The 26,680-nt window shown below is 36.5% G+C and overlaps 1 protein-coding gene across 1 annotated transcript in view; it reads right to left on the reverse strand.

The window, feature by feature from the left end:
- The window catches only part of IGFBP5 (insulin like growth factor binding protein 5), a 33,539-nt gene extending 7,242 nt beyond the window's left edge, over positions 1–26,297 (reverse strand). Inside the window, exons 1-3 of the mRNA XM_053698115.1 lie at positions 25,283–26,297; positions 3,039–3,256; positions 2,760–2,879 (exon numbers count right to left, since the gene is read on the reverse strand). Of these exons, the coding sequence (XP_053554090.1) occupies positions 2,760–2,879; positions 3,039–3,256; positions 25,283–25,610 (666 nt within the window). The 5' untranslated portion in view covers positions 25,611–26,297. The remainder of the gene's footprint in view (positions 1–2,759; positions 2,880–3,038; positions 3,257–25,282) is intronic.
- Positions 26,298–26,680: the final 383 nt, after the last annotated feature.

Genomic DNA, 26,680 nt, shown 5'->3' on the forward strand with positions numbered 1-26,680 from the left:
GCAATTTTAAGCAACTTTCTAATTTACTCCTATTATCCATTTTTTGTTCTCTTGCTATCCTTATTTGAAAAAGAAGGCATCTAAGCTTGTTTTGGTTCAGAACTATGGACAGCACTTTTTTATTGGTGGATGAATTTGTCCACCAATCAGCAAGGACAACCCAGGTTGTTCACCAAAAATGGGCCGGCATCTAAACTTACATTCTTGCATTTCAAATAAAGATACCAAGAGAATGAAGAAAATTTGATAATAGGAGTAAATTAGAAAGTTGCTTAAAATTTCATGCTCTCTCTGAATTACAAAGGAAAAAAATTGGGTTCAGTGTCCCTTTAAACATAGGTGTAATCTTTGATGAGTATATTTATTTCTAGGACACTGTAATACTTAGTTTATGGTTTGTAGTGCAGGGATTAACCTGCTTTTGTTGAAGATAATAACATATGCTTAAAGTGATGGTAATTTTCGCTCTACAAGAATGTTGCAATGAAAAATATATTAGCTTGCAAGTAAAAACTAATAAAAGATTTATAATCTTGTCTGTTCCACCGCCTCCCTTTTTCCCTTTTTTGGCTGGGCTGTCATGTATAGAGCAGTCCCACCCATTCTATACATAGGCTTTCTAAGGGCTTAAAAAGGGGCTGGACTTCAAGATTGTCAAATGACACACATGTTGATTGGATGTTCACTGAAATGGTCCTAATAAAAAAAGAAATAAAAAAAAAGGAGTTCATCCAAGTGGGCCGGCATAATATTGCAATAAAACCATTGCTGTATGAACTAATTTAACCCTTTCACAGATTGATTAAAAACAAAAAAAAGTACACATACTTTTTTAATGGCAAAGATTCCATATATGACATTTGATTAGTTAAATTTTACCATCACTTTATGCAGTATAAACTGATAGGGATCCCCACAGACCCAATGCTCAGTAAAAAAAATACAACAGCAATCCAGCATTGATAAAACTAACAAGATTATCTAAAAAATATATCCAATATAAAAAGCTTACTTTTGTTAGCATTACATAATTAAATATTCTGCCTGAAATGAAGTATCTCATATTTAAAACCCTAAACAACTTTTTAATCTGGGAGGTTCACTTAATAAAATAGAATATTTTAAATTGATGTAAAGCCTAGCTTTATATTGGGTTATTTAGCGCAAGGATTAGGTAAAAAAAAAATACAAATCCTAAAAGTTCAAATGAGTCAGGTCTTAAGAAGGTCTCTGACTGTGAGCAACCAGTCTAGAGTTAAAATAATATTATAGCTCTAAGGAAAATTGTTTGATAATAATATGTGGCAAATCTATATTGTTGGGCTATATAGCCCTTTTTAAATGTGGTTTTATGCCCCTTTAACTCCTTAACGACCACGTAAGTGAAGCCTTCCTCCCTCCTGCAGGCTTCCTAAAATAGCAACAAGACCAGCGACGTACAGGGTATGTTAAAGGGTAAATACAAATTTCTTAAAAAGGATAGCAAACTTAAAGTTAAATGTTTATGATTCAGATAGAGCATGTCATTTTAAACCACTTTCCAATTGACTTCATTTGTCAAATTTGCTTTGTACTCTTGTAAACTTTTGTTGAAAAACATTCCTAGATTGGCTTAGAAACAATGCAATACTGTGAGCTAGCTGTGATCGGTAGCAATACATATGCTTCTTATCATTGGTGCACCAGATGTGTTTATCTAGATCCCAGTAGTACATTGCTGCTCCTGAGGATTACTCTTCAACAAGGGAAACAAAGAAAATAAGTAAAATAAAGTAAATTGGAAATTTGTTTAAAATTGCATGCTCAATTTGAATCTTGAAAGTTTAATTTTCACTTCACTGTCTCTTTAACTTAAATCAACATTTATATTACATTATTATATACTATAGTATATTAATATTATAGTATATGTTATGTATTTCTTATCCATAAATATTCCAAGAAAGACATATACATACAGTATAACACACATACAGTTGCAAGAAAACATTTGTGAACCCTTTGGAATTATCTGGATTTCTACATAAAATATGGTCTGATCTTCATCTAAGTCACAATTATAGACAAACACAATCTAACTAAACTAATAGCACATAAATAGCCGCACTTTCCAATTTTATTGAAGACATTGAATAATTGTCCACAGTGCAGGCTGGAAAAAGTGAACACCATTCTTGTTCAGTTTTTTTTCGGATAGTGGACACAGGAAAATACTTTCACAGTTTGTAGAGTTTTCTGAAGGTCTTTTGCTGTTACTCTTGGGTTCTTACCTTTTTCAGGATTGCCTAGTGTACTTTTGAAGTGATCTGTACAGGACGCCCACATCTAAGGAGAGTAACAACAGTCCCAAATTTTGTTCATTTGTAATAAATTTGTTTTTAACTTAAATTTGTTCCTTAACTTAAATACCGGACTCCAAATAGCTTTTGGAGAAGTTATTAGCAAAGAGGTTCACTTATATTTTCCAGCCTGCACTGTGATTGATTTCAATGAAAAACTGAAAAGTACAACTATTTGTGTGTTTTTTCTTAAATCACATTTTGTTTATCCCTGTGGCTTGGATCAGACCACATATAATTACTCAATGCAGAAATTCAGGTAATTTGAAAGGTTCACAAACTTTTTCTCACAAAAATACATGAGCAGCTTTGATACATGAAATTGAACAGTCTTTGTGTTGACAATCAGAGATTATAATCTAAGATTATAAAAAAAATTAAATCATAATATATACACACACATGAATGCTAATAGCATACCTGTTTCCTTTTAAAGAAGCCCTTGCGGTCACAGTTAGGAAGGTAAAATGCTCTTGGAAACATGCGATAAGACCCTTTCATATCCTGCAAAATAGTTTCCATCTGTCTGCGGCAAGGACCCTAAAAAGTAAAGCAACAGTAACTACTAAGCATGATTTAAAACATACCTTTAATAAAATGCCTCATTTATTTTGCTGGATTTGGAGTATTTTATATTTCTTTAAAGTGATCCTAGTGTTTTTAAAATGCTAGATTAACTCAGACTTGTATTTTACTCACCAATTCTGACTCAGTACTGTGTTCTGGTGAGGAAGGAGGCTGAGCTTTGTTTTCCATAGTTATAATCTTGGAGGAGGACTGCTTCTTCCTGCGATCTTTGTTCATAGCTTCCACTTTCTGGTCTGTAAGGGGGATATATCGTCTACGATGTTTACCCTGAAAATTAGCTTCAGTCATTTCTGATGTAGTTGGATCTTCTTGTTCCTTCGACTCTTTGTCTACAAAGGGAAGAAATGGCACAAGATTATAGAGTGAATTAATTTTTGTATTTGACTGTCTTTCACATGCAGCTTTAGAAAAACAAAAATAATCATGATATGTGAACAATAATTCTAAATATTAGAAATGTAAACTATATTAAAATTCCCAACTGATTTAAGTTACATTTTAGAAATGGTATGCACAGAGCAGAAGGGTATAACGTTTAGAAGAAAGAATGATCTAATACAATATATGGCTTGAGGAATTCACAAAACAAATGAAAACAATGTTAATTTTCGCTTTTTTTGTAACAAAGTATAATATTAGCAAAGTGCATTTAATTTTTTTTTAAATTATACCGGTCACCAAATGTAATGAGTTGCTTCCATGGCATTTAAAGGGACATGGTAGTCAAATATAAACTTTCATCATACCAAGGTAGGCTCAGGTGAAGAACTACAGTGAGATATCTGGTAATTGGCGGCTACACACATATGCCTGTTTTAACTGGCTCACCACATGTTCAGCTTGGTCTCAGCATTGCACTGATTTTAACAGTTATATGCATTAATACAATTAGTCATACACATAAGAGCAGTTTCTTTCATTTTTTGCACTTTTGTCCCTTTAACTTAACCTGCAGACTTTCTGTGGTTAAATCTATGACGTACACTGTCCCCCAACAAAGCTTCTTTATTTGCAGTCATGGTGAAGTATAAAATAAGGGTTCAAAGCTCAGTGTATTACTTGGAGTCTAATTCCCCAAACCATTAACTTGGTTATTATTATTATCGGTTATTTGTAGATTGCCAACAGATTCCGCAGCACAATAAACATAGGTGAAATACAAGGAAACATTTATAGAGATCAGACGGGTAGAGGGCCCGGCCAAGAGTCACACTGTTGTAGTCAGCTCTAAAGAAGGTTATCTACAAGCAGCATGGCTCTTAGGCTTACATGCTAAGAGGTTTCAAGGGGATAGCAATGGAGGAGAGGAAACTGTATAAAGAAAGGTTAGTGTAGGTTGTATGTATCCCTGAACAGTAGAGTCTTTAGGGAGTGCTTGAAGTTTTCAAAACTAGGGGAGAGTCTTGTGGAGCGAGGCAGAGAGTACCACAAGATGGGAGCCAGTCTGGAGAAGTCCTGTAAGCGGGAGTGTGAGGAGGTAACAAAGGAGGAGAGGAGGAGGAGAGTAGGAGGTCATGAGCAGAGTGAAGGGGACGGGAGGGAGAGTATGTGGAGATAAGGTCTGAGATATAGCGGGGAGCAGTGCAGTTGAGGGCTTTGTATGTCAGAGTGAGAATTTTGTGTTTAATCCTGGAGGAAAGAGGAAGCCAGTGAAGGGATTGGCAGAGAGGTGCAGCAGATGAAGAGCGATGTTTAAGGAAGATGAGCCTAGCAGAGGCATTCATTATGGATTGTAAAGGAGCTAGGCAGCAGCTGGGGAGACCAGAGAGGACTGAGTTGCAGTACTCAAGGCGGGAAAGGATGAGAGAGTGGATTCAAATCTTAGTTGTGTCTTGTGTAAGGAAATGTCTAATTTTAGAGATGTTTTTAAGGTGGAAGCGGCAGGATTTAGCCAAGGACTGAATGTGAGCAGTGAAAGAAAGATCTGAGTCAAGTGTGCCACCAAGACATCAGGCATGCGGGGTAGGGGTAATGCTAGAGTTGTCGACGGAGAGATTGGGGATGGAGATTTTGGAATAAGGAGGGAAAATAAGGAGCTCAGTTTTAAAGTGATTTAGCTTGAGGTAGTGAGAGGACATCCAGGAAGAGATATGAGAAAGTCAGTTAGGGACATGGGTTAGCAAGGAAGGAGATAGGTCTGGTGCATAGAAGTAGATTTGTGTGTCATCTGCATACAAATGATATTGGAACCCGTTGGACTTTATTAGGGAACCTAATGATGACGTGTAGATTGAGAAGAGAAGGGGACCGAGGACAGAGCCTTGCGGTACCCCAACGGGGCAGAGGAGGCCCCAGAGAAGGCTACAATAAAGGTACAGTTTCAAAGGTAGGTAAAGAACCACGAGAGGGCTGTGTCACAAATGCCAAAGGATTGTAGGGTTTGGAGCAAAAGAGGGTGGTCAACAGTATCAAAGGCTACGAACAGATCAAGCAAGGTTAGGCAGAGAGAAGTGGCCTTTTGATTTTGCTGTAAGTAGGTCGTTGCCCAACTGTAACCAACCAATGAAACCAACGGTTCATTTGGTTTTATTGAAACATACAATTTAGTTTAGCTCTCTTGTATCACAGATAACAAAATGATAAATTAGGACAGTGATTCACTTTGCAATAAAAAAAGTGTATAAAATTATAAAGACAAATATGTAATCCTCAACAAAAATACAAGTGCTGAAAGTATTTGCTTTAAAGGGGCAGTAAAGTGAAAATTAAATGTTCATGATTCAGATAGAGCATATCAACTTTCCAATGTACTTATGTTATTAAATTTGCTTTATTCACTTTATATGCTTTGAAGAGTACAGCTAGGTGGGCTAATAGAAACTTAGGAGCATGCACGTGTCTATTATTATTATTATTATTATCAGGAATTTGTAGAGCGCCAACAGATCTATAGCAGTATATGGCAGTAGTGCTTGCATCCATTTATAACATTGCTATAAACCTTGTTGCAAACACTGCTGCCAGACACATGCATGCTCCTGAGCTCACCTAGGATTGTTTTTCAACAAAGGATACTAAGAAAATTAAGCAAAATTGATAACAGAAGTAAATTGGATAGTTGCTCTATTCAATCCATTTAAGTTAAATTTGACTTTACTGTCCCTTTAAGGCTTTGGGAAGTGCACTGCATTGAAGGGGCCCCTCCCCCATGCACAAAACAGAATGTAGTTGTCCAAGCATCAACTTTAATGGATAACCCTTCAGACATACTTTCTTTCTGATGCAAAGTAATTTAATAAAATATCCATCTTTAATCTTTATTTACAGTCACCTTTGCTCATTCGATCTTGCATTCCAATAGACTTACTTATCTAAACATGAAAAAGAGGAGATTATGGCACATTGTAACCTCAATATAGGTGTGTGATATTATTTCCTATGTGTCCTTACATTACCATGTACATTTTTCTTAACATTCAGCTAGATTACGAGTTTTGCGTTATGAGCTGTGCGGTGCTACCGTGCAGTTTATTGTCACCGATCACTTTCCTACAGCGCTGGTATTACGGGTTTTTACAAACCCGGCGTTAAAAGGCAAGAAGTGAGCGTAGAGCAAAATTGTGCTCCATACCTCACTCCAATACCAGCGCTGCTTAAGTCAGCGGTGAGCTGGTCGTACGTACTCGTACACGATTTCCCCATAGACATCAAATGGGAGAGCCGGCTGAGAAAAAGTCTAACACCTGCCAAAAAGCAGCGTAAATCTCAGTAACACAGCCCCATTGATTCCTATGGGGAAACACATTTTATATTTACACCTAACACCCTAACATGAACCCTGAGTCTAAAACCCCCTAATCTTACACTTATTAACCCCTAATCTGCCGTCACCGACATCGCCAACACCTACATTATATGTATTAACCCCTAATCTGCCGCTCCGGACATCGCCGCCACCTACATTATACTTATTAACCCCTAAATTATATTTATAACCCCTAATCTCCCGCCCCCAATGTCGCCGCAACCTACCTACATTTATTAACCCCTAATCTGCCGCCCCAACGTCGCCGCCACTATTCTAAATTTATTAACCCCTAAGTCTAACCCTAACACCTTCTAACTTAAATATAATTTAAATAAATCTAAATAAAATTACTATCATTAACTAAATTATTCCTATTTAAAACTAAATACTTACCTATAAAATAAACCCTACAACAGCTACAATATAACTAATAATTGTACAAGTTTCTATTTTTTTTTAAACTAGGTGGAATAGTTATTAAATAGTTAACTATTTAATAACTACCTAGCTAAAATAAATACAAATTGACCTGTAAAATAAAACCTAACCTATGTTACAATAACATCTAACACTACACTACAATTGATCAATTCCCTACATTAAATACAATTAAATAAATTAAATTAGCTAAATCACAAAAAAAACACACTAAATTAGTAGCAGCAATGTTGGGGACAGCAGATTAGGGGTTAATAAATATAATGTAAGTTGCGGCGTTGTCCGGAGCGGAAGATTAGGGGTTAATAAGTATAATATAGGTGCCGGTTATGTTAGGGGCAGCAGATTAGGGGTTAATAGTATTTAACTAGTGTTTGCAAGGCGGGAGTGTGGCAGTTTAGGGGTTAATATGTTTATTCTAGTGGCAGCGATGTCCGGAGCGGCAGATTAGGGGTTAAAAATTTTATTATAGTGTTTGCGATGCGGGAGGGCCTCGGTTTAGGGGTTAATAGGTAGTTTATGTGTGTTAGTGTACTTTGTAGCACTTTAGTTATGATTTTTATGCTACAGCGTTGTAGTGTAAAACTCATTACTACTGACTTTAAAATGCGGTACGAATCTTGACGGGATTGGGTGTACCACTCACTTTTTGGCCTCCCAGGACAAATTCGTAATACCAGCGCTATGGAAGTCCCATAGAAAAAAGGGTTTACGAACTTTACGTAAGTCGTTTGCGGTAAGGCCAAAAAAGTGTGCGGTGCCCCTAAACCTGCAAGATTCGTAATAGCAGTGGTAGTGAAAAAGCAGCGTTAGGACCTATTAATGCTGCTTTTTCAGCTTACTGCAAAACTCGTAATCTTGCCGATTGTGTTTTGCTAATTGTGCATACAGAGCCAAGTCTTAAAATAATGTTATGCTAACTGTAAAGCATTGAATTAACAAGGTGGCATGTGATCTTGGAGAACTCATATAATTGTTAGCAAATGACCATATTTGGAAGAATGGTGGTGCTGAGATGAATAGTCTGTAGAAATTCAATAAGGCAGAATGTTCCAATACAGCAATGGTTCAAAGGAATGTGACAACATGTGGACATGAGACCTACTGATTAGCTGTATGTGAAGATAATGTGCTGTGTTATAAGCATTAGTATTTGTACCTGATGAGCAAGTTAAAACACAATTTTAACAAAAACCTCCATACTTACCAAGACCAAGAAGCAAATTAACCTTTCCTGTACCAAGAAATATATAATTTGTCCTAGATTCACTAAACTAAGAAACTCAGATTTTTTAAATTTACTAATCCTCGTCATTATAACAAGACTTCATGAACAAATTATCATTGATTTCTGAAGACTTCTATAATCAGCTCAGCATCCTGTGGCATAAAATTAAAAGTAACGTTTAACTTAAAGAGACATAATATTAATATAGTACAGAAATCCATTGCTGAAGGTGGCATATTTGATGCATACCCCCCATAAAATAATAATTTCAAATGACTATTGCATCAAGAAAAAATATTTTATGCTAATACACTTTTAGTAAATGAGTATATTCACCCACATTGTATCTCTTTTCCTGGCTATACCTGGTGATCAAGGGAAGTTTAAAACCTGTCTAAATGAAAAATGTATTTAGGAATAATTCTAGAATAATTGATATCCATCTAGAATTATTACAACAAAAACAGAACTGTCCTTTTTTTCAATGAAAAATGTTGATGTACTATACCCAATCAGCCACAAGAGGGCAACAACGCCATACAAAGTTACAAATACCTCTTTTACATTGGATTTTTTTTATTTTTTTTAACTATGACCTGGATTTTTTTTTTTTATTTTTTTTAACTATGACCGCTTATAGCAGTTATTCCTAATCTGAGGTATCATTTAAAATGGAAAATTGCCAAAGGGCTTCAAAATAAAAAAAATTGTGTACCAATTAAGCCATTAAAGTAACATTATAACATTTATATAAAATATTGTTTTTTTCACAGGGCCATAAGAGTGGAACAATTAAACACATAGCATTCCAGGGTCACTAGTTGTAAAACACTTAAACACATAGTTAAAGTACAGATCAGGAGCAGAAGAGAACTGCTGATTAGGTTAGAGTGCCCTCTAGCCGCTGAGTGCTACTTTAACCATTCAAGGGTTGCAAGCATTAAAAAATACATATAATAGCTATTTAAAGGGACAGTCAACACCAGAATTTTTGTTGTTTAAAAAGAAAGATAATCCCTTTATTACCCATTCCCCAGTTTTGCATAACCAACACAGTTATATTAATATACTTTTTACCTCTGTGATTACCTTGTATCTAAGCTTCTGCTGACTGCCCCCTTATTTCAGTTCTTTTGACAGACATGCAGTTTAGCCAATCAGTGCTCAGTCCTAGGTCACTTTACGTGCATGAGCTCAATGTTATCTATATGAAACATGTGAACTAATGCCCTCTAGTGGTCAAAATGTATTCAGATTAGAGGCAGTCTTCAAGGTCTAAGAAATTAGCTTTCAACTAAGAATACCAAAAGAACAAAGCAAAATTGGTGATAAAAGTAAATTGTGAAGTTGTTTATAATTGCATGCCCTATTTAAAACATGAAAGATTTTTTTGGACTTGACTGTCCCTTTAAATGCCAGAATGTAGAAAAACAAAAGGTTACTGTTTTTGAAATAGAACAGGAAGTGAATGTTTCTACACTGCTCATTCCTAGTGAAATGTTGCTCAGAGGCTGATCAGGATAACTCCCACAATTCTAATGGTGGACAGTGACAAGCCCCACAAGCATAAAAAAGTATTTAATATTGTTTTTTCTGTAGCAGCATGATTTTTTTTATGCACTCCGGCTACTGAAATTACAGAGACAAGAGACCAAAACTAATAAACAGCACATAAAACTACAATAAGAAAAGTCTAATAGGTTGACGCATGTTCTTATTGCACTATGGCTTGCAGAGAAATTTCTTGCAAATGGTTTTAGCAGATAGTTAAGAAAAATGCACTTCTGGTCCTGAGCTAAGCATGGCTGCTGGGCCAATAAGTGGTGGCATATCTGCATAGCCGCCAGCCACTGGTTGTTTTTAGTTCAGGATTGGATGTGCATTGCAGCTCCAGAGCTCACTTTATGTGTGTGTTTAATGCCTTTGCTGGGTTTGAATGCAAAGTTATAAACATGCAACATTATAATAAGAAAAATACTGTCAATTTTATAATATACTAATAATAAACAAACAGATATTTAAATAGACATAAAACTCTCAGCCCTCTGATTATGATAGGCCAAAAGCAAAACAGCATATATCACTATAAAAACTGCTGCTATAGAAGCAGTGCAGCAATAATAATACAAAACTGCTTAATCAGCACATAGATTTAGGGATCCTTTGTCATAAACCTATTTTAAGAATGAGCCCAAGGGCATGTTATTGGGTAGCCACACTGTGTAATTACAGAGAAAAGATTTTTTTAGAGTCCTGGTTAATAGAGACAATTTGATTGAAAGGCAAGAAGTAAAGTTTTTGGTGCCGCACCCTATTCTAACTTAGGTAGCAAAGCTGCAAGTATTTACGGGACATTACTAGAGTGTCAATCATTCCATTAATATAATTTTTGAGCTATAAGGTTTTTCTGTCAAATCTTTTGGCTTCTAGAAACATTGAGTGAGGATGGAGCGTGAGGATGCAAACAGCTCGAGGTGCACTACTTTACTGTGTAATATGAGAATTCATTGCATTGCTGGGAAGATTGCCTCTGACCTGGCAATTCTCCGGTTAAACATAGAACAGATGAAGGTAACCAGAGTTCATTTGGATATTTAGGGTGTGGATGGGAAAACAAAATTGTCAGAACCAGGAAAAAAATGCCAACTTTATTACAACCAAACTATTAACTCTGGAAATATAGAGACAGTGGGTTAGATTACAGGTGGAGCGCTAAATTATTGCGTGCCTGCAAACAGGCAAATATGCTCATTTGCGACCACTCGATAAATAGCCAGCCTTTAAAAGTGGCTGGTTATTGCTATTCCTGTGAGCTGCGCAGAGGTAGTAATAAGCACTCGAAAATTAACCAATATTAGATTAGCGCTCCACTTGCAATCTATCCTTTAACGCACAAGAAATATTAGCACTCCACTGAGTAATACCAGTGCCCTCTAATGTGCGCCGGTAGTACAATTAAAGTGCAATAAGAATGCAAACTCACGTTCACATTGCGAGGAAGTTTAGCGCTCTAGAGAGAACGCTTTCATACGCTCCAATGGGCGATTGCAGCAAATATAAATGTAGACGATTATATATACATATTTATTTATGTGCTGATATGTGTATAAACACAAATATATATTACATATTGTTGGTATAACACTTTATTAAAATTAGGCCACCCATACGGTAAATTGGGACATCACTGTTCTGCTGCACTTATTTGTATTTTATTTATAAGAGATAAAAATGGCAATACTGAATTCAACTAATTTTCAGGTTTCATCTTTTTTGTGTGTGTTAGTATGGATTTAGAAGACAACGTACGTTGGAAATATGTCTGAAATAGTGACCAAATCAATAGGTTTTAGATCAAGGTGCTTTTTTTGATATATTTATGACAGATTTGGGTCTGGCAGCTGAGTGGTTAAATAGGGTGCAGAATGATTGGTTTTGAATACAAGACATCAATGCATTGTTTAGGCATCTCTCACTGACAAGTCCTGTCTCAGATAACTGTGGTGAGACCTTATTTATATTTACACATCCCTTCCAAGACAGGAAGAAACTGACCAATTTACTCTACTCAAAAATTGCCAGCAACTCTTTCCTAGCTGAGCAAAGTTAGACACTAAATGTATATGTTACTTCACTACTGTACAGCGTTTATCAGATTATAGCTCTGAACATGTTAATATCTCTGCTCTTTATCTGAACAAATTGTGCCTGGTGCAACCTTGGATCTCAGGTTCCCAGGGATTTTTTATCCTGAATGTTTTGCTGCCTGGTGAAGGTACACTTGACTTGAAACACTGCGCTACCCTCTCAGTTTCTGTGGCACTAGGCCGAACCTCTGGGTCAAGCTCTACTGGGTCAGTGTCACTCAGAATCATGGCCTGCAAAAGAAATAAAACACGGCTGCACTTCCCCAATTGACTTGCTGTTGATATCAACTTTCCAAAATCTACCACTGGGTGGAATATAGACACTTGGATATGCTAAGGGACATTGTACTGTAAATTGTGTTTCCATTAACATATTATAGTAGCTGCAGGGTACAAATTTTATGGAAAATGGTTATTGTAGATTATTTTTTTGCTGATTGAAGCCTCAATCCACTGTACACAATATCATGCCCATATAAATGGTCTGAGCCTGCAGAAATAGCAGACATCCTAGTTATATATCTCTCTATATATTAAGGCCTTCTTATTCTCTCTCTCTCTCTCTCTCTGTCTGTACACAATGGTTAATACATACAGAGAGCAATTGAAAAGGACAATTTTATTACTTAACTATTCCAAACCCCATTGGGAACTTACTTGCTGCCTTTTGTGTACATAGCTCATCTACATAATTTCAGTATAGTTGATGGTTTAAACAGGCAAACGTCAGCTATTTTAAATGACTAAATAAAAGGTAAAGGAGCTACTTATAAACAATTTGATACACTCCAGTGTGTAAAACAGATTACTGGGAACAAATGTACAGTGCAATGTACCTTTCATGTGACAGGCAGCTTAATTATGTGCATCCACTAGCAGTTCTCGGTCTCTGACTCAGCCTTCTTAGTGTTATTTCCATTGTTAACAATCCTTGTCTGGACTGTGTACAACTTTTTATTTGGGTGGGATTTAGCACTTACACGGGTGATAGGGTGTGGGGTGGGAAATATAGAAAATAAAATGTAACCAGATACTGTATTTCACACTGATAGATCTGGCTCCTAAAAACTAATGTTGCAGCCTACAGCCATATTCGGCATTTGTTTCGCTAAATATATAGATCTAAACACTGATTGTCTAGCGGGATGCATAACATGAGGGATGTCGCCATGGATATGAGCATGCACTGGAATCTTGTGTGTGCCTGTCCTGGTTCCTAGTTGGCGTGCTGGCTAATTGGCTGCAGAGGGAAAATGAAAATATTGAATAAGTTACATATTGCTTTACCAAAATAAATTAATTAAAGGGACAGTAAAGTCAAATTAAACTCTTATAATGCAGATAAAGTATGCAATGTTAAACTACTTCCAGTTTACTTCTGTTATTTACTAGGTGCCCCCTGTTATTTACCAGCCGTCTGTTTTGCCTAATGGGAAATCTGGCCCTGCTGACAAATTTAGTGATTTGTTAAATAAATGCATTATTTATATACCTTATGTGTCCTGACAAACATATTTTAGAACATTGAGGATGTTTTTGTTCTTGAATACAACATAGGCAACAGCACAAATTGCCATACTGGCAGAGGAAGGGTTAAACCACAGTCTATCCTAGATTACACAAACCTAAACCACAGAACAGTTACATTGTTGCCCTCGCTTCTATGAGTCAGACAATTCTTCCTTGTTCAAAACAACCTGGTCCCGATTTGCAATTACGTGTTGAAAAACTAAACAACTATGTCATTTATAGACAGCCTTTGCTATTTGGCTACCAAACAGAACTGCTTTTTTCTTTGGTTAATATTGTAAACTGTCTGACATTTGGTTATATTGTTGCTATGTTTGGTAATGCCTGCTATCCAAAAATATATAATAGCTTTAAAATATACCATTAGTCAGGGGTGTGTTTGATCCGATCTTAATAATGGCTGACAGGTTAGTTTCATTATAGAATTAATCTGCTACAGGCAGTTTTAAGTTACTTCTTTGTATGCATGAATACTAGGGACATAAAAGGTTAATATTAGCTGACCCCACTATACTACAGTGTAGCAGCTGGTGCTAAGCAGCACTGGAAAAAAAAAATGGTTTTAGCTTTTTTTTCACAATAGTTTAGTAGCATTTGCAGACATTGGGTGCGGATTTCTGAGTCTAACTGGGTTGGCAAATATGCTGAATGCATTGGAACCTACATTTTTGTGCCTTGGCAATCTCATCATCAGTCAGCTAGGCCTATAAAGCCACTGTATTCTTTGTACTGTGATGTTCTTTTAAAGGGACAATAAAATCAAAATTCATCTTTCATGATTTAGATAGAACATGCAATTTCAACAACTTTCCTATTTACTTTCCATTATCAAATTTGGCACACTTTCTGAAGAATCAGCTCCTACTGAATATATGTATGCATACTGTATAATAGTCTGTGATTCGCTGATGGCTGTCACGTGAGGGATGCCTGGGTCCAAGAGAAAAATGATCCCCTCCAACTCTCTGCATGCTACAGTCTAAATTCAACTAAAGTCAGTTATCTCAGAGACTAAAGCTCAGCAGATTAAAAATTCACATGAGAACACTATTATCCAGGATATGCTCTCCCTATGTGCTGCCCCTTACAAGTGCTGCCTGGGTCCTGTTGTCCCACCTGGTCCAATTATAGAGCCAACCCTGTTATAGGGAAACAAAAGAAAAATGTTGCTAATTTCTCAGGGGGAAAAAAGTGGTATTGTTTTATTATGCAATTCTATTATATAAACTAGTACTTTAATATTCTTCAAAGTCTCAAAATGTGTATGGAGAGGATTTAGGAGTGACACAATATCTGGAACCCCTGGGATATAGGGATTAAACATGTTCTGATTTTCTTTTTACATTAAAATGTCAAAGAACTTTTTTTTTTTTTTAGGTGGCTTACATTATTTAAATGAAAACAGATATTATGAAGTGAAATACAATATTTATATACAATGTATATACAAAACAGGATTCTCTGAAGGATGTCTGAAAAGAAAAAAAAAATCCTGAAAAGGAATTAGATGTACTTCACTGTGGGTTGCCCAACATACTGACATATGTAAAGCAAAAAATAAGAACTTAAAAAAATAATAATTATATATATATGCACACATACATACACACAAAAAGCAGATACCGCTGTGGTAGTGAAAGTGTTAACAGAGAGACTCTGTATTATCAGCATGGTTTATAAATAGTCCAAGTAACTGTTTAGGCCACAGGGATAACAACAAACAGTGAGCTCCCTGTGGATAGTGAATACCCTCATTTCACCATGGATATCAGCTGTGGAAACATGACCTTTTTGGTATCTCTGCCCTTGTGACCTTTTCAAATAAACCCATTCCCTCAAATTGTCCTCTACACACACACACCTGCTCTGTCCCTCCCCATCCCCCATAGGGAGATGACAGCAGATTACAAGACACACAAATTTGAGCTTGCAGATTTTGGTGTTTAACTCTTTGGCTGAAATATTTTATTTAAGGCTATCAATACCAGGAACAAATATGCTTCATTTTGAAGCTTATGCATTACCATGGACAATTTTTTGGAGGAAACAAAGCAAGTCTAATAAGACTTCTAATGAAAGGCTGTTGGCATTAGACCTTGCAAGCAAAGGCCAAATCATTATATGTATGTTTATGAATGGAAAGGAATTATGTATATCATTGTCACTTTAATTCCATATTAATCCTTCACAGTAATTAGACATGGAATGCCATACTTACATTCCTCAAGGGCTAAAAGTGATTTAGGATTTCACTGCTTCAACACAGGTGGTTAGCTCACTTATACTAGGTGGTAAGAGCCTAAAGGCTGTGATACACTGCAAGCGGAGCCGTGCGCAGCGTGTAGATGCAGCTGTGCGCGCTCAGTGTGTCTTGCCTTTTCATCTCTGAGCACTCTGCTGCGTCAGGTCGCGTAGCTAAGCACTCAGAGATGAAATATTTGAACTTCAGAAGCGATGCGACGCGGAGCAAAGCAGCTGCTTTGCCTCGCGCCGCATCGCTTGCAGTGTGTCACGGGCTTAACAGGTGCATGTGTTGCCAATCGTCCAGTATTTAGCAGGGGAGTCCAGTGTTTTAGCAGGTTGTCCAGTAAAGATCTCACAAAAATAGTGCACACACCAAGTTCTAAATGTAAAATACCTCCAATGAGTCAATGCATTACAAATATAGAGCAGAAAGAAATAGTGGGCAGTCAAGGGGGGGGGTCAAATCACTAATGTTTATGTGTATTACTGGCAGCCATAGAGAAGAAAATATTGATTTGCATGTTATTCACAGCCAAGGGGTAAAATGGCTGCTCAGTTGTGAAAAATGCACATTGTGGGATTATAAAGTACATATTTTTGATGGGGAGGGGCATTGAATAATCCCAAAGGAAATTCAGACTAGTTTCTGAGGACTGATGAGTCAAGTAGTCCAGTTATTGAGGGACAAAAAAAATAATTTAATGGAAGATGGTGCTAACATTACATGTGTTTTATTAAAGGGACAAACAAATGCAATAATAAAATGTAATTATGTGCATAAAAGGGTTTAACATATCATTTTAGCACAGGTGCATTCTCCAGCCAGTCCCAGAAAAAAAAAATGGCTACATATATATTACCTTCTAGATATTTAACCAGCTTTTCCACATTGCAGGAAATTAAAGCATTTTATTGTTGTATTATTATGTCCCTTTAAAGAAAAAAAGTCCCCATAGCAGTTTAAATGCTCCTATCTTGCAAGCACATGCAGAATTCATACAGGAGTCATGATGGGATTGTGCTTTAGGAGGGAAAGCACAGGAGGCAGTTGAGAAACTTGCAGCTTTATTAGAGGATTTTAATTAACTTTTTGTTTGCTAGAGCATGAGAAGCTCACATATCCAGTACGTAGGGTTGCCACCTCAGCCATGTTTTCCTGGACAATTATAAGTTACACATGTTGCTAAGTGTGCAGGGAGGAATATAAATAGAGCATATAAATAGTACTGTCCAGAAGCACAATACATGTTCCTCCCTGCACACCCTGCAGCATGTGTAACTCATAAGTGCCCAGGAAAACCTGGCTGATGTGGCAACCTTACCAGTACCACTATTCAGTGCACAGCTGACTGAAATAATTTATAACTGCTCACAAAGGGAGACAAACACTCAATGATCCAACCCCTTTTTGTTTTAAAATTAAGTAGTTTTCATCTTCCACTCTAAAAATGTGTTTGCAGAAACTAATGCAACAGATTGTATGGAATGAGTACTTGACACACCATCATTATCTTTCTCTGTAAGTTAGATGGTGTTTCTGGTCAGTCAAATGGTACCAAATAGAAATGTTACAGGTCTACTAGCCACTCATGATCAAATCTAAAACTTTGCAGGAGAGTCTATTATACTGCCCTTTTTTAGGTCTTGTCAATCCTAAGAGATAACAATAGGACTGGCAGCTGCAATAGCTGTCATAGGTTATATCCAGACATACATGCTTTGGATGTGAGTGGGATAGTTTCCAACAAGGGGAGAGTTTCTAAGTATAGGCAAAAGTAATAAAGTCCAATACATGGAAATCAGTGCTATTTCAAGAAGTAATAGTTACATATCCGGTTAACCTGTTTTTCCACACGTATCCTCAGCATAGTACTGACACTAAATTTAGGGAATCTGGGTAAGTTTAGGAAAATGAGATTTAAAATATCTTACTTTTTGGTTTCTTAATAGGGACAGTCCACCCAAAAAATGTTCTCCCATTTTAAATTGTTCCCAATGATCCATTTGACCTGCTGGAGTGTATTACATTGTTTACAGGTGGCTCCTTTGCCCCTATTTTGGCCTTTGAAATAGCTGATTTAGCTTGTAGTTTCCCAACCTATACTAAAAGTTTTGATACTGGAGTCTCAGCTATTAAATAGCCTAAGTAAACACAGCCAGTAGCAGAAATGACACTCCCAGTGGGGTGCAGGATAGTTAAGTAATAAAATTATAATTTTCCATTGTTTTCTCTTTGTATTGAGCTTTAGTTTTTCCAGACAAATATAAGATAAGGAAGCAAGTGTGTGTACACAAAGTGATAACATAATGAGATATGATATTACCTGAAGCTTAACCCATTGTAATAGGCTGTGGTTTAAAAGCACAAAACCAGCTACTTCATATACACAAATAAACCTGAAAATGCCCTTTTTCATACATTTTATACTCTGCAGCTGGTAGAACAAGTCATTGAAAATACATTAATATAAAAACAATTTTACAGTGTACTGTCCCTTTAAACTATATTAATGTAAATTAAAACTAGCAGAAAATGTATGATTAGCTAGGTTTTCATACACTAGAACAAAGGAAAATATAGTTTTATTAAATGGGTTTTTATACAAAATAGCATATCTTTTGGACTGGTGTAGATAGGCTAAGTCAAATAACATTCTGAATTTTAAAGTGAAGTAAGTCAGTTTTGAGACAAAAGGCATTAAAGGGACAAGAAACTCACATTTTTTTTTTCTTTCTCTATTCAAATAGAACATAAAATTTTAAACAATTTTCCAATTTATTTTTATTATCTAATTTGCTTCATTACTTAGGTATCCTTTGTTGAAAAGTATAGCTAGATAGACTCAGCACCTGGGTGCATATTGGTGGGTGCAAGTTTTATATGCGCTCCCTTACCATATGAAGACAGATTGCTGAACGTTACAGAGAGTGACGCTGCCTTACAGTAGTACACTGCTGCTCCTTCAACAAAGAATACTAAGATAATTAAACAAATCTGATAATAGAAATACATTGGAAAGTTGTTTAAAATGTGTTGCTCTGTCTATCACATTAGTTTTGAAACCTGTCCTCAGGCCTCCCCAACAGGCCAGGTTTTCTGGATTACCTTGGATGAGAGCAGGTAAAACAACCATGGTTACTAATCAGCTGATTGTTTCACCTGTGCTCTAGTTCTGATATCCTCAAAATGTGGCCTGTTAGCGAGGCCTGAGGACAGGTTTGAAAACCAGTGCTCTATTAGAATCATGAATGGAAAATTTGGGGTTTCATGTCCCTTTTAAGCAATTTATCACAGCCCTATCTGACAGCACAAGAGTTAAATGGAACCCATCATCAGACCAAAAATATTAAGTCTATGTAGAACTTTGTAGTCTAACAGCAACAGGTACTGAACAGACCATTTTCTAACAATTACACATTTTAACAAGCCACCTACTACTAATATGGTTTATACTTTATGCTTAACCCTTTCGTGTCAGGGCTAAAGTGCCTACATCGGAACAACTGTTCCGATGTAGACAAATTGAAACCACGGGATCGTGCACACGATCGCGAGATTTCAATTATTGGATCGCGTCTGGGGGGCATCCCTACAACCCTAGGAACGCCCCCAAGACCACGATCAAGTCCTGACAGCACAGAAGGCTTCAGGACAGCCGTTAGCTATGACGTTCTATTCCGTCATAATGGCTTTAAAGCCCAGTCTAATTATGACGGAATAGAACGGCATAACAGCTTTAAAAGGTTAAAGGGATATTTTAATGCAAAAATGACATGTTCTCATGTTTTCATTACTGACTTAGATAACAATGGGTTTAACCCCTGCAAGATTTCCACTCCAAAACCACAAACTTGGTGAACCAATGAGGAGTCACAGGCACAAGACCTGCCAATCAATGGCCTTTCCCTGGAGCTGCAATGCTTGAATCTCCAAAGCAGTTCTTTGTGGGGATTAAAGCCATAGTTAGATATGCACAGAAATGCAAAAATGACAAGGTGTAAGGAATTGGAGCATGCCATTTTTGTGTTAGACTATCCCTATTATGAAATGTAGGTATTATTCATATTGATTCAAATAAGTGCAGGATACAAGTCCTAGAGCTTAGATCCCTATTGATTCTATAGAACAAGTTGCTCAGAAGACCTAAAATGAGACAAACAGCCTGGCACTTAAGAAGTTAAAACCCTGCCCTGTAATTTTCCCATAAAACATTTAGCTTTTGGCAAGCACTTCTCTAATCCTTGATTACAGATGCAAAGTATGAGCCTCTGGCAGCGTCCTGTTCTCCAGTACTAATTCAAGCAGTGAGCAAAATAAGTCAAAGTATGAGCATTTTGGACTGGTCCTTTGACGTGGTAAGGTTCTTTTCAGGAATGTCGCCTCGAGTGTGTGTGTATATATATATATCTGTAGTGCTAATGTGGCTAAAAGTGACCATAGAAATGATTCTAGTGCTTCAATGGCACAATTGCCGCTAGGATGAAGATGTCAGGTAAGATTAGGGTTATAGAGACTCTTAACCCCTTGGATGTAGGTTGTTTTTTTGTAATCCAAAGCAGATAACTTGCTGCCACCAGCACCTGGATTCCACAGGTGGCAAGATTTCTGCATATTTAAAAATATCTGCCTGAGAGATTGCAAACAAATACTAAGTTGTATTATGTCTACATTACTATATAAAATGCACTGTCCCCATTATAGATAGTAAGCATGGCAGAAGATGTTAAACTAATATGTTTTATGGCTCTATAGTACATATATTTTAGGAAATCTGCAGCCTAATGGTGTAAAACGTGACTGCAAATTTACACTTGATAGCATGAAATGATGACATTTATATTTGGCTTACTAAACCTAGTTTCAAGTCAATCATAGTTAAAGGGACAGTAAAGTCAAAATTAAACTTTCATGATTCAGATAGAGCACTGGTTATCAAACCTGTCCTCAAGTCTCCCAAACAGGCCAGGTTTTCTGGATTACCTTGGCTGATTTTCGCAAGGGGTCTAGTTCAGATATCTTCTGAATTTGGCCTGTTCGGGAAGCCTGAGGACAGGTTTGAAAACCAGTAAGATAGAGAATGCCATTTTAAACAACTTTCTAATTTGCTTCTATTATAAATGTTGCTTCATTCTCTTAGTATCTTTTATTAAAGAGTAAAACTAGGTAGGGTCATTAGACCTCAGGAGTGTTCACATGTTTTTAGTACTCTATAGCAGCAGTGTATTTGCTTTGTTTTCTTGGTATCTTTTATTAAATCATAACACTTGGTAGGCTCCTAAGAGCTCAGGAGTGTTCACGTGTATTTAGTAGAACTGCATAACAAAGCTGCAAATAATGTTGCAGTACACTGCTGCCATAGAGTACTAGACACGTGCACACTCCTGAGCTCTTATGAGCCTGCCTAGATTTACTCTTAAATAAAGAATGCCAAGAAAACAAAGCAATTTTGATAATAGAAGTAAATTGGAAAGTTGCTTAAAATAGCATGTTCTATCTGAATAATGAAAGTTTATTTTTGAGTTCACTGTCACTTTAAGTGCAAAAACCTATATATGTGCATTTTTTTTTAAATGTCAATCCAATTCATAGCACAGATTTAAAAATGTTACAAATATGACACATCTTAAATTCACCATTCAGCTCATGTCTGATTTTAGACTGTTTCACGCAGACTTTTGAGTCACAATAATACAGGATGTCTAGGATTGTACAAGGATCACTTACAAGACAGATATCTTGTTACTGTACAGCTGCACTCCTGCAGGTGGATTGCCAGCACTTAACCCTACATCTGCCAGTGACAAGAGTAAACTGCAGGCGCTCATTGAATAGTGGAAGGGTTAAGGAACAATAATCAGTAGTTTTTTTTTTGTTTGTTTTTTAACCTGGCTATTATCAAAAGACGATTCTTATATTGCACTTTCTTTAGATCAGCCACATTTTACATTTCCCTCAGTCTGTTTCCGGTATTACAATGTTATGTGATTTAGTGGAAAGTGTTCTTCTGTTAGTCAACTAATATCAGTTAACTAAGTTTCCAAAATTAAAATTTCTGGGTGCCTACAAGAGAGATTGCGGCAGAGAAAAACAAACTAACAAACATGGAAAAACATTGTTTGGCAAGCTGACAAAATACAATGATCCAAAACTAGTGCTTTACAATAAATATTGAAGAATGCACTATATATGGGGATGCTCATTGAACTGAATTGTTCAAAACTCACTTTTGAAATTGAAGAAGTGTGTGTGTGTATATATATATATATATATATATATATATATATGTATATGTGTGTATGTATATATGTATGTGTGTGTGTGTATATATGTATATGTGTGTGTGTGTGTATATATATATGTATGTATATATGTGTGTATGTATATGTGTATTTATGTATATATATATATATATATATATATATATATATATATATATATATATCTCAAGGGATCATTGTGAATTCCCCTGAGGATCTGTGTATAGCTGAGAGTTTGAGAAATCCATGGAGCTACTGCTTCTAAAATGTTCTGGCTTCTACATTTTAAAAATAATCAATGTTTACATACAAAAGCACTTGTCTGTACCCTGTTATGGCTGGCTTATTCTTACTGGTCCTAAAACATGACATTGTTTATTATACAAAGAGAACTCTGGTGTTTTTTGTGATCAAGCCACAAATACATAGTTATTGTTGCATATATTATATGGCCCACGGATCCACAACCACTACAGCCTTCATAATTAGTGTAATCTGCTGCAGGCCCTATGGCAGCCAAGGAGCTAAACTAAATAAATCAGAATTTATGCAAATGACATGCAGACTCACAGGAGTGGCCAGCATTGCTTGGCTTTGTTTTACAACACTTGGTTAGGAACCTATATAAACACTCTCCAGCAATGCTGATTACATATTAAATTACATTCATAATGTAAATAGTGCAACAATTTAGCTAACAATAATGTCAAATAATGTTATCTACAAATGCATATGTTGGGCGCTTACTCCCGTAGCTGCAGTCACATACTTAACAAGGGGTGCAAGAAGAAAGTGTTTGTTCCCAGTGGAAAAATCTGAGACATGACCTTCCACATCTGTTACCCACTAAATCATGCATTGCAAACATGAAACCCCTGAATATGCATAATTATATGTACAGCTATATATGAGCTTATATTTAGAGACCAGAGTTATTCCTGGCCCCATAGGACATGCTAGTAACTGCACCCCTGGTAGTTACACCCATATATTCAACTTTTTGAAAAGGGGCATCCCAGCTGTGTTTCTGGCACAGCCACAATCTGTCCTGCTTTTCATTTAACGCGATGCATGTTACATAACCATTTCCCTGCCAGCCATACCTCCCTGCAGGGCATTCCGCCAGTAATAATGAATTTTAAAACCATGCAATGGAGAATATTAACCTCTTCAGCAGCTAATATAAATTTCAACATGGAACATTCCATGTATCTGAACAAAGTGCATTGTTCTTTAACTAGCAGCATGAAGATTGATCTTTGATTCAATTAACCATCACAGTGCTCCAAAAAGAAATATAATTTGTGCTGAGACTGGATAAAAATACACGCTGATATGTTGCTCTCGGCCAGAGATGGTAGACTCATATTCACATTATGAGAATACTGGATAAGTTTGTGAATTTTGCCCTAATCAGAGAGAGCCCTGCTCACAAGGGAATGGGGGTGGATACAAGTTCAAGTTGCAAGGGAGATCAGATTCAAAATAAATAGCAGTAGCTTTGAGTTACCAGCAGTAGCTTCCTAAAATATAGGTTGTAAACCAAATGATTTGAAATTGATGCCTATAGCCAACTGAAAGTATAAAAGTTAGTTCATTTATTAAGACTTAAGTTTCTCTGTCCTACTTTACCTACCATGTATTTAAGCCAACAATCACCTCCTATAACTACCAACAATACTAGGTGTATTCAGTGTCCATGCAGTCAGATATATTGTGAATTGGCAGCATTTCACAAATGCACTCTTACAGTGGTGCCAAAAACATATAGGGTGCCAAGTAAATGGGTGTGGCCCCATATAGCAGACACGGGCATGTTTCTATTGTATATAATTTTGATCAGGAAACCATCACACTACCTGGGTGTGTAACTATCCCATTTTACTAGAAGCATAAAAGCAATATATAAAAACATTGACTTGTATTGCATGCTTGTGCATACTTTTCACTACTGAAAATTAAAAAGTTAATAGTACCAATAGTAAATATGCATACTTTAGTAAATGCAGCATTATTTTCCACTGAATAATTGTTAACCAAATTGTGTGTGTATATATATATATATATATATATATATATATATATATATATATATATATATATATATACCAATTCACTGGAAGAGAATATACACTGTTTTAATAAAACTCCTGCTAAGGAAGGGTTAATCCAAGCACATAGGGATTTAATTAGGAGACTGCAGGAAGGGCTGGTCTTAGCAATAAAAGCTGAGGAGACTTTGGATTTAACCTTTTTTGTGAAAGGGTTTAGCCATAAAGATAGGAAACTGTGCAATGTAGAGAATGCAGCTTCTTGGGGGTTATAAGTGCAATTTTGCAGTAAGAAAAGTGGTTAAGTATTCAATAGCAAGACATGAAAAATTCCACAGGTGTCTGCAGAAGCCAAAAAACTGATGATGCAACATGTTTAATGGAAACAGAGGCTTTGTGGAGAAAGGGAATTACACACAACACAGGGACTGACATTTGTATTCCTATAATGTAAAATCATTTAAAACTCAAGTTTCATCAATGTCTTGCTGCATACTAAACCATATGTAGTATAGAAAGAAAAAGATTTATAGTGTACATCTGATATCTAACTAAACACAGGATGAAGAAAATTGTATCTTACATTTAGGCTATACTAAGATTCATAAATTGAGTAAATCAAAGCAAATGTAACTCATTACTGTTACAATCAATATATTTAGGTAGCATTGCACATGCCTGCATTTTACTTTAGGGTTACCTGGAGACAGGCTGACAATTATGGTGTAGCAACCTCTAATCAGCACAGTGCTAGTGGCACTCCTCCTTCATAGATTTTTTTCACTGAATTGTTATCTCTAGACATATCAGATGTCTTGGAATTAAAAGAGCAATATAATAATGATATAAGTGCAGCTGAAGGTGATACATAAATATTTATCAGATTATTTGGGGGGAGGGGAATGGTGCTCACGCATGGACAAAAATAAATGCATTTATTGATAATACATATTAAACAGACATTTCAAAGTATTTATTATTAAACAAATCAATTCGTAAGCAGTAAAGCAGCACAGATATCACCCCATAAAAGTAGAGTAAAGACGTCTGCAGGTCACTATGCTCTATACACTTAGTTCTGGCTGTGACGCACATATTGTGTGAGAAACTGTAGCTCACTGACAGCCCTAATGTACCAGCAGCACACTGTAATGCACAGCTGTACTAGTCAGTGCCCCCCATACACAAACAGGTCAGTGCTAGGGACTTACCTGTTTTCACCTGGTCCCGGTGGCTCTTCTCATTGAGGCAGACCCCCCGGCCGTGCAGCAGAGCATGCAGTGGTTTCTCCTCGCCTTGCCTAGGCAGGCACCGTAGTCCCCCGGCACAGCGCTCTGTATACACCCCACAGCATTGCCCTTCCGCCAGGGCGCACGTCATACAGCAACCGCAGCCAGGCTCCTTCACCAGCTCACAGCCCACTGGGGTCGGTGGACACATGGACATGGCCTTCTCATCACACGGCTCACAATGCACGAAGGAGCCCATGGCCTGGCACAGCCCCAGGCACAGGGACACAAGGCACACTGGCAGTATCATTGCAGGCTACAAAAACGTGCAAAACTTTCCAATAAAAAAAAAACTCCACTATCACTGCAAAAATATATAAATATATAGAGTCTGGTGCAATCTTATGCAGCTGTTCAAAAATCACTTGCAAAAAAATCAACTAAAAAAATGCAATAGCAACTCAAAATCTCACATTCAGCTATTGAAAAAATAGGTAGAAAACTATCAGTACACACCCAGCAAAGGTGCTGTCTTAAAACTGATTTGCAGAATAAACAAAACGTGAATCAACATAAACTATGTCTATAACCTGCTGCTGTTGTCAGGATATTGCTAAGATAGCAACAGGTTGGAAAAAAAATCTTATTATATATTTTATATAATAAAAATTAGAAAAAAATCAAAAGTTCTTGATAATGTGATTATCAAATCAACGTGCATGAAAGAAATAATAAAAAAAAAAATGAATCCAATATCTTTAGTTTTGCAAAAGCCTTTAAATTTTTGCAAACTTTGCTATGCAACAATGGATTTAACTTTCATATGATATAGAAACTTTAGTAACAAAATCTGCAGACATTCAATTGCTAAGCAATTACTAAACATATATTCTCCAATATGCAGACAAAAATAGAAGTTTTAACTTTTGCAAAGTATGCAAGTCATAAGAAGAAAAAAAAAAGGACTTTGTAGCTCTCCCAACAGTTTTACCCTGGAGAAGTTTCTTAAGAGACTGATTACTGTGGAGCAGGCTGTCTATTTTAAATAGACTACCTCTGGCTGCCTGCCAGCCTTTAGCTGCAATCGGATATCACGACACCAAGCCTGAATAGATGCCAGTAACCGGCGAATATTAGAGTACTTTATACACTGGTGTTGAGAATATGGTCAGTGTTCTTATTGTGCATTAACCCCTTTGCAACCAGAGAGAACGAATCAACACGTTGACTTTACTTTTAGCAAAAAATGATGCCCATTTACTTTTTCTCCAGCTATTATGGTATTATGTGGGGCGTGAACATGGCAGCTGCAACATATTTCCTAGAAACCACAATTAAGTGTGTGTGTGTGTGTATATATATATATATATATATATATAT

Source organism: Bombina bombina, chromosome 1 (genome assembly GCF_027579735.1).
Source record: "Bombina bombina isolate aBomBom1 chromosome 1, aBomBom1.pri, whole genome shotgun sequence".
Classification (NCBI taxonomy): domain Eukaryota; kingdom Metazoa; phylum Chordata; class Amphibia; order Anura; family Bombinatoridae; genus Bombina; species Bombina bombina.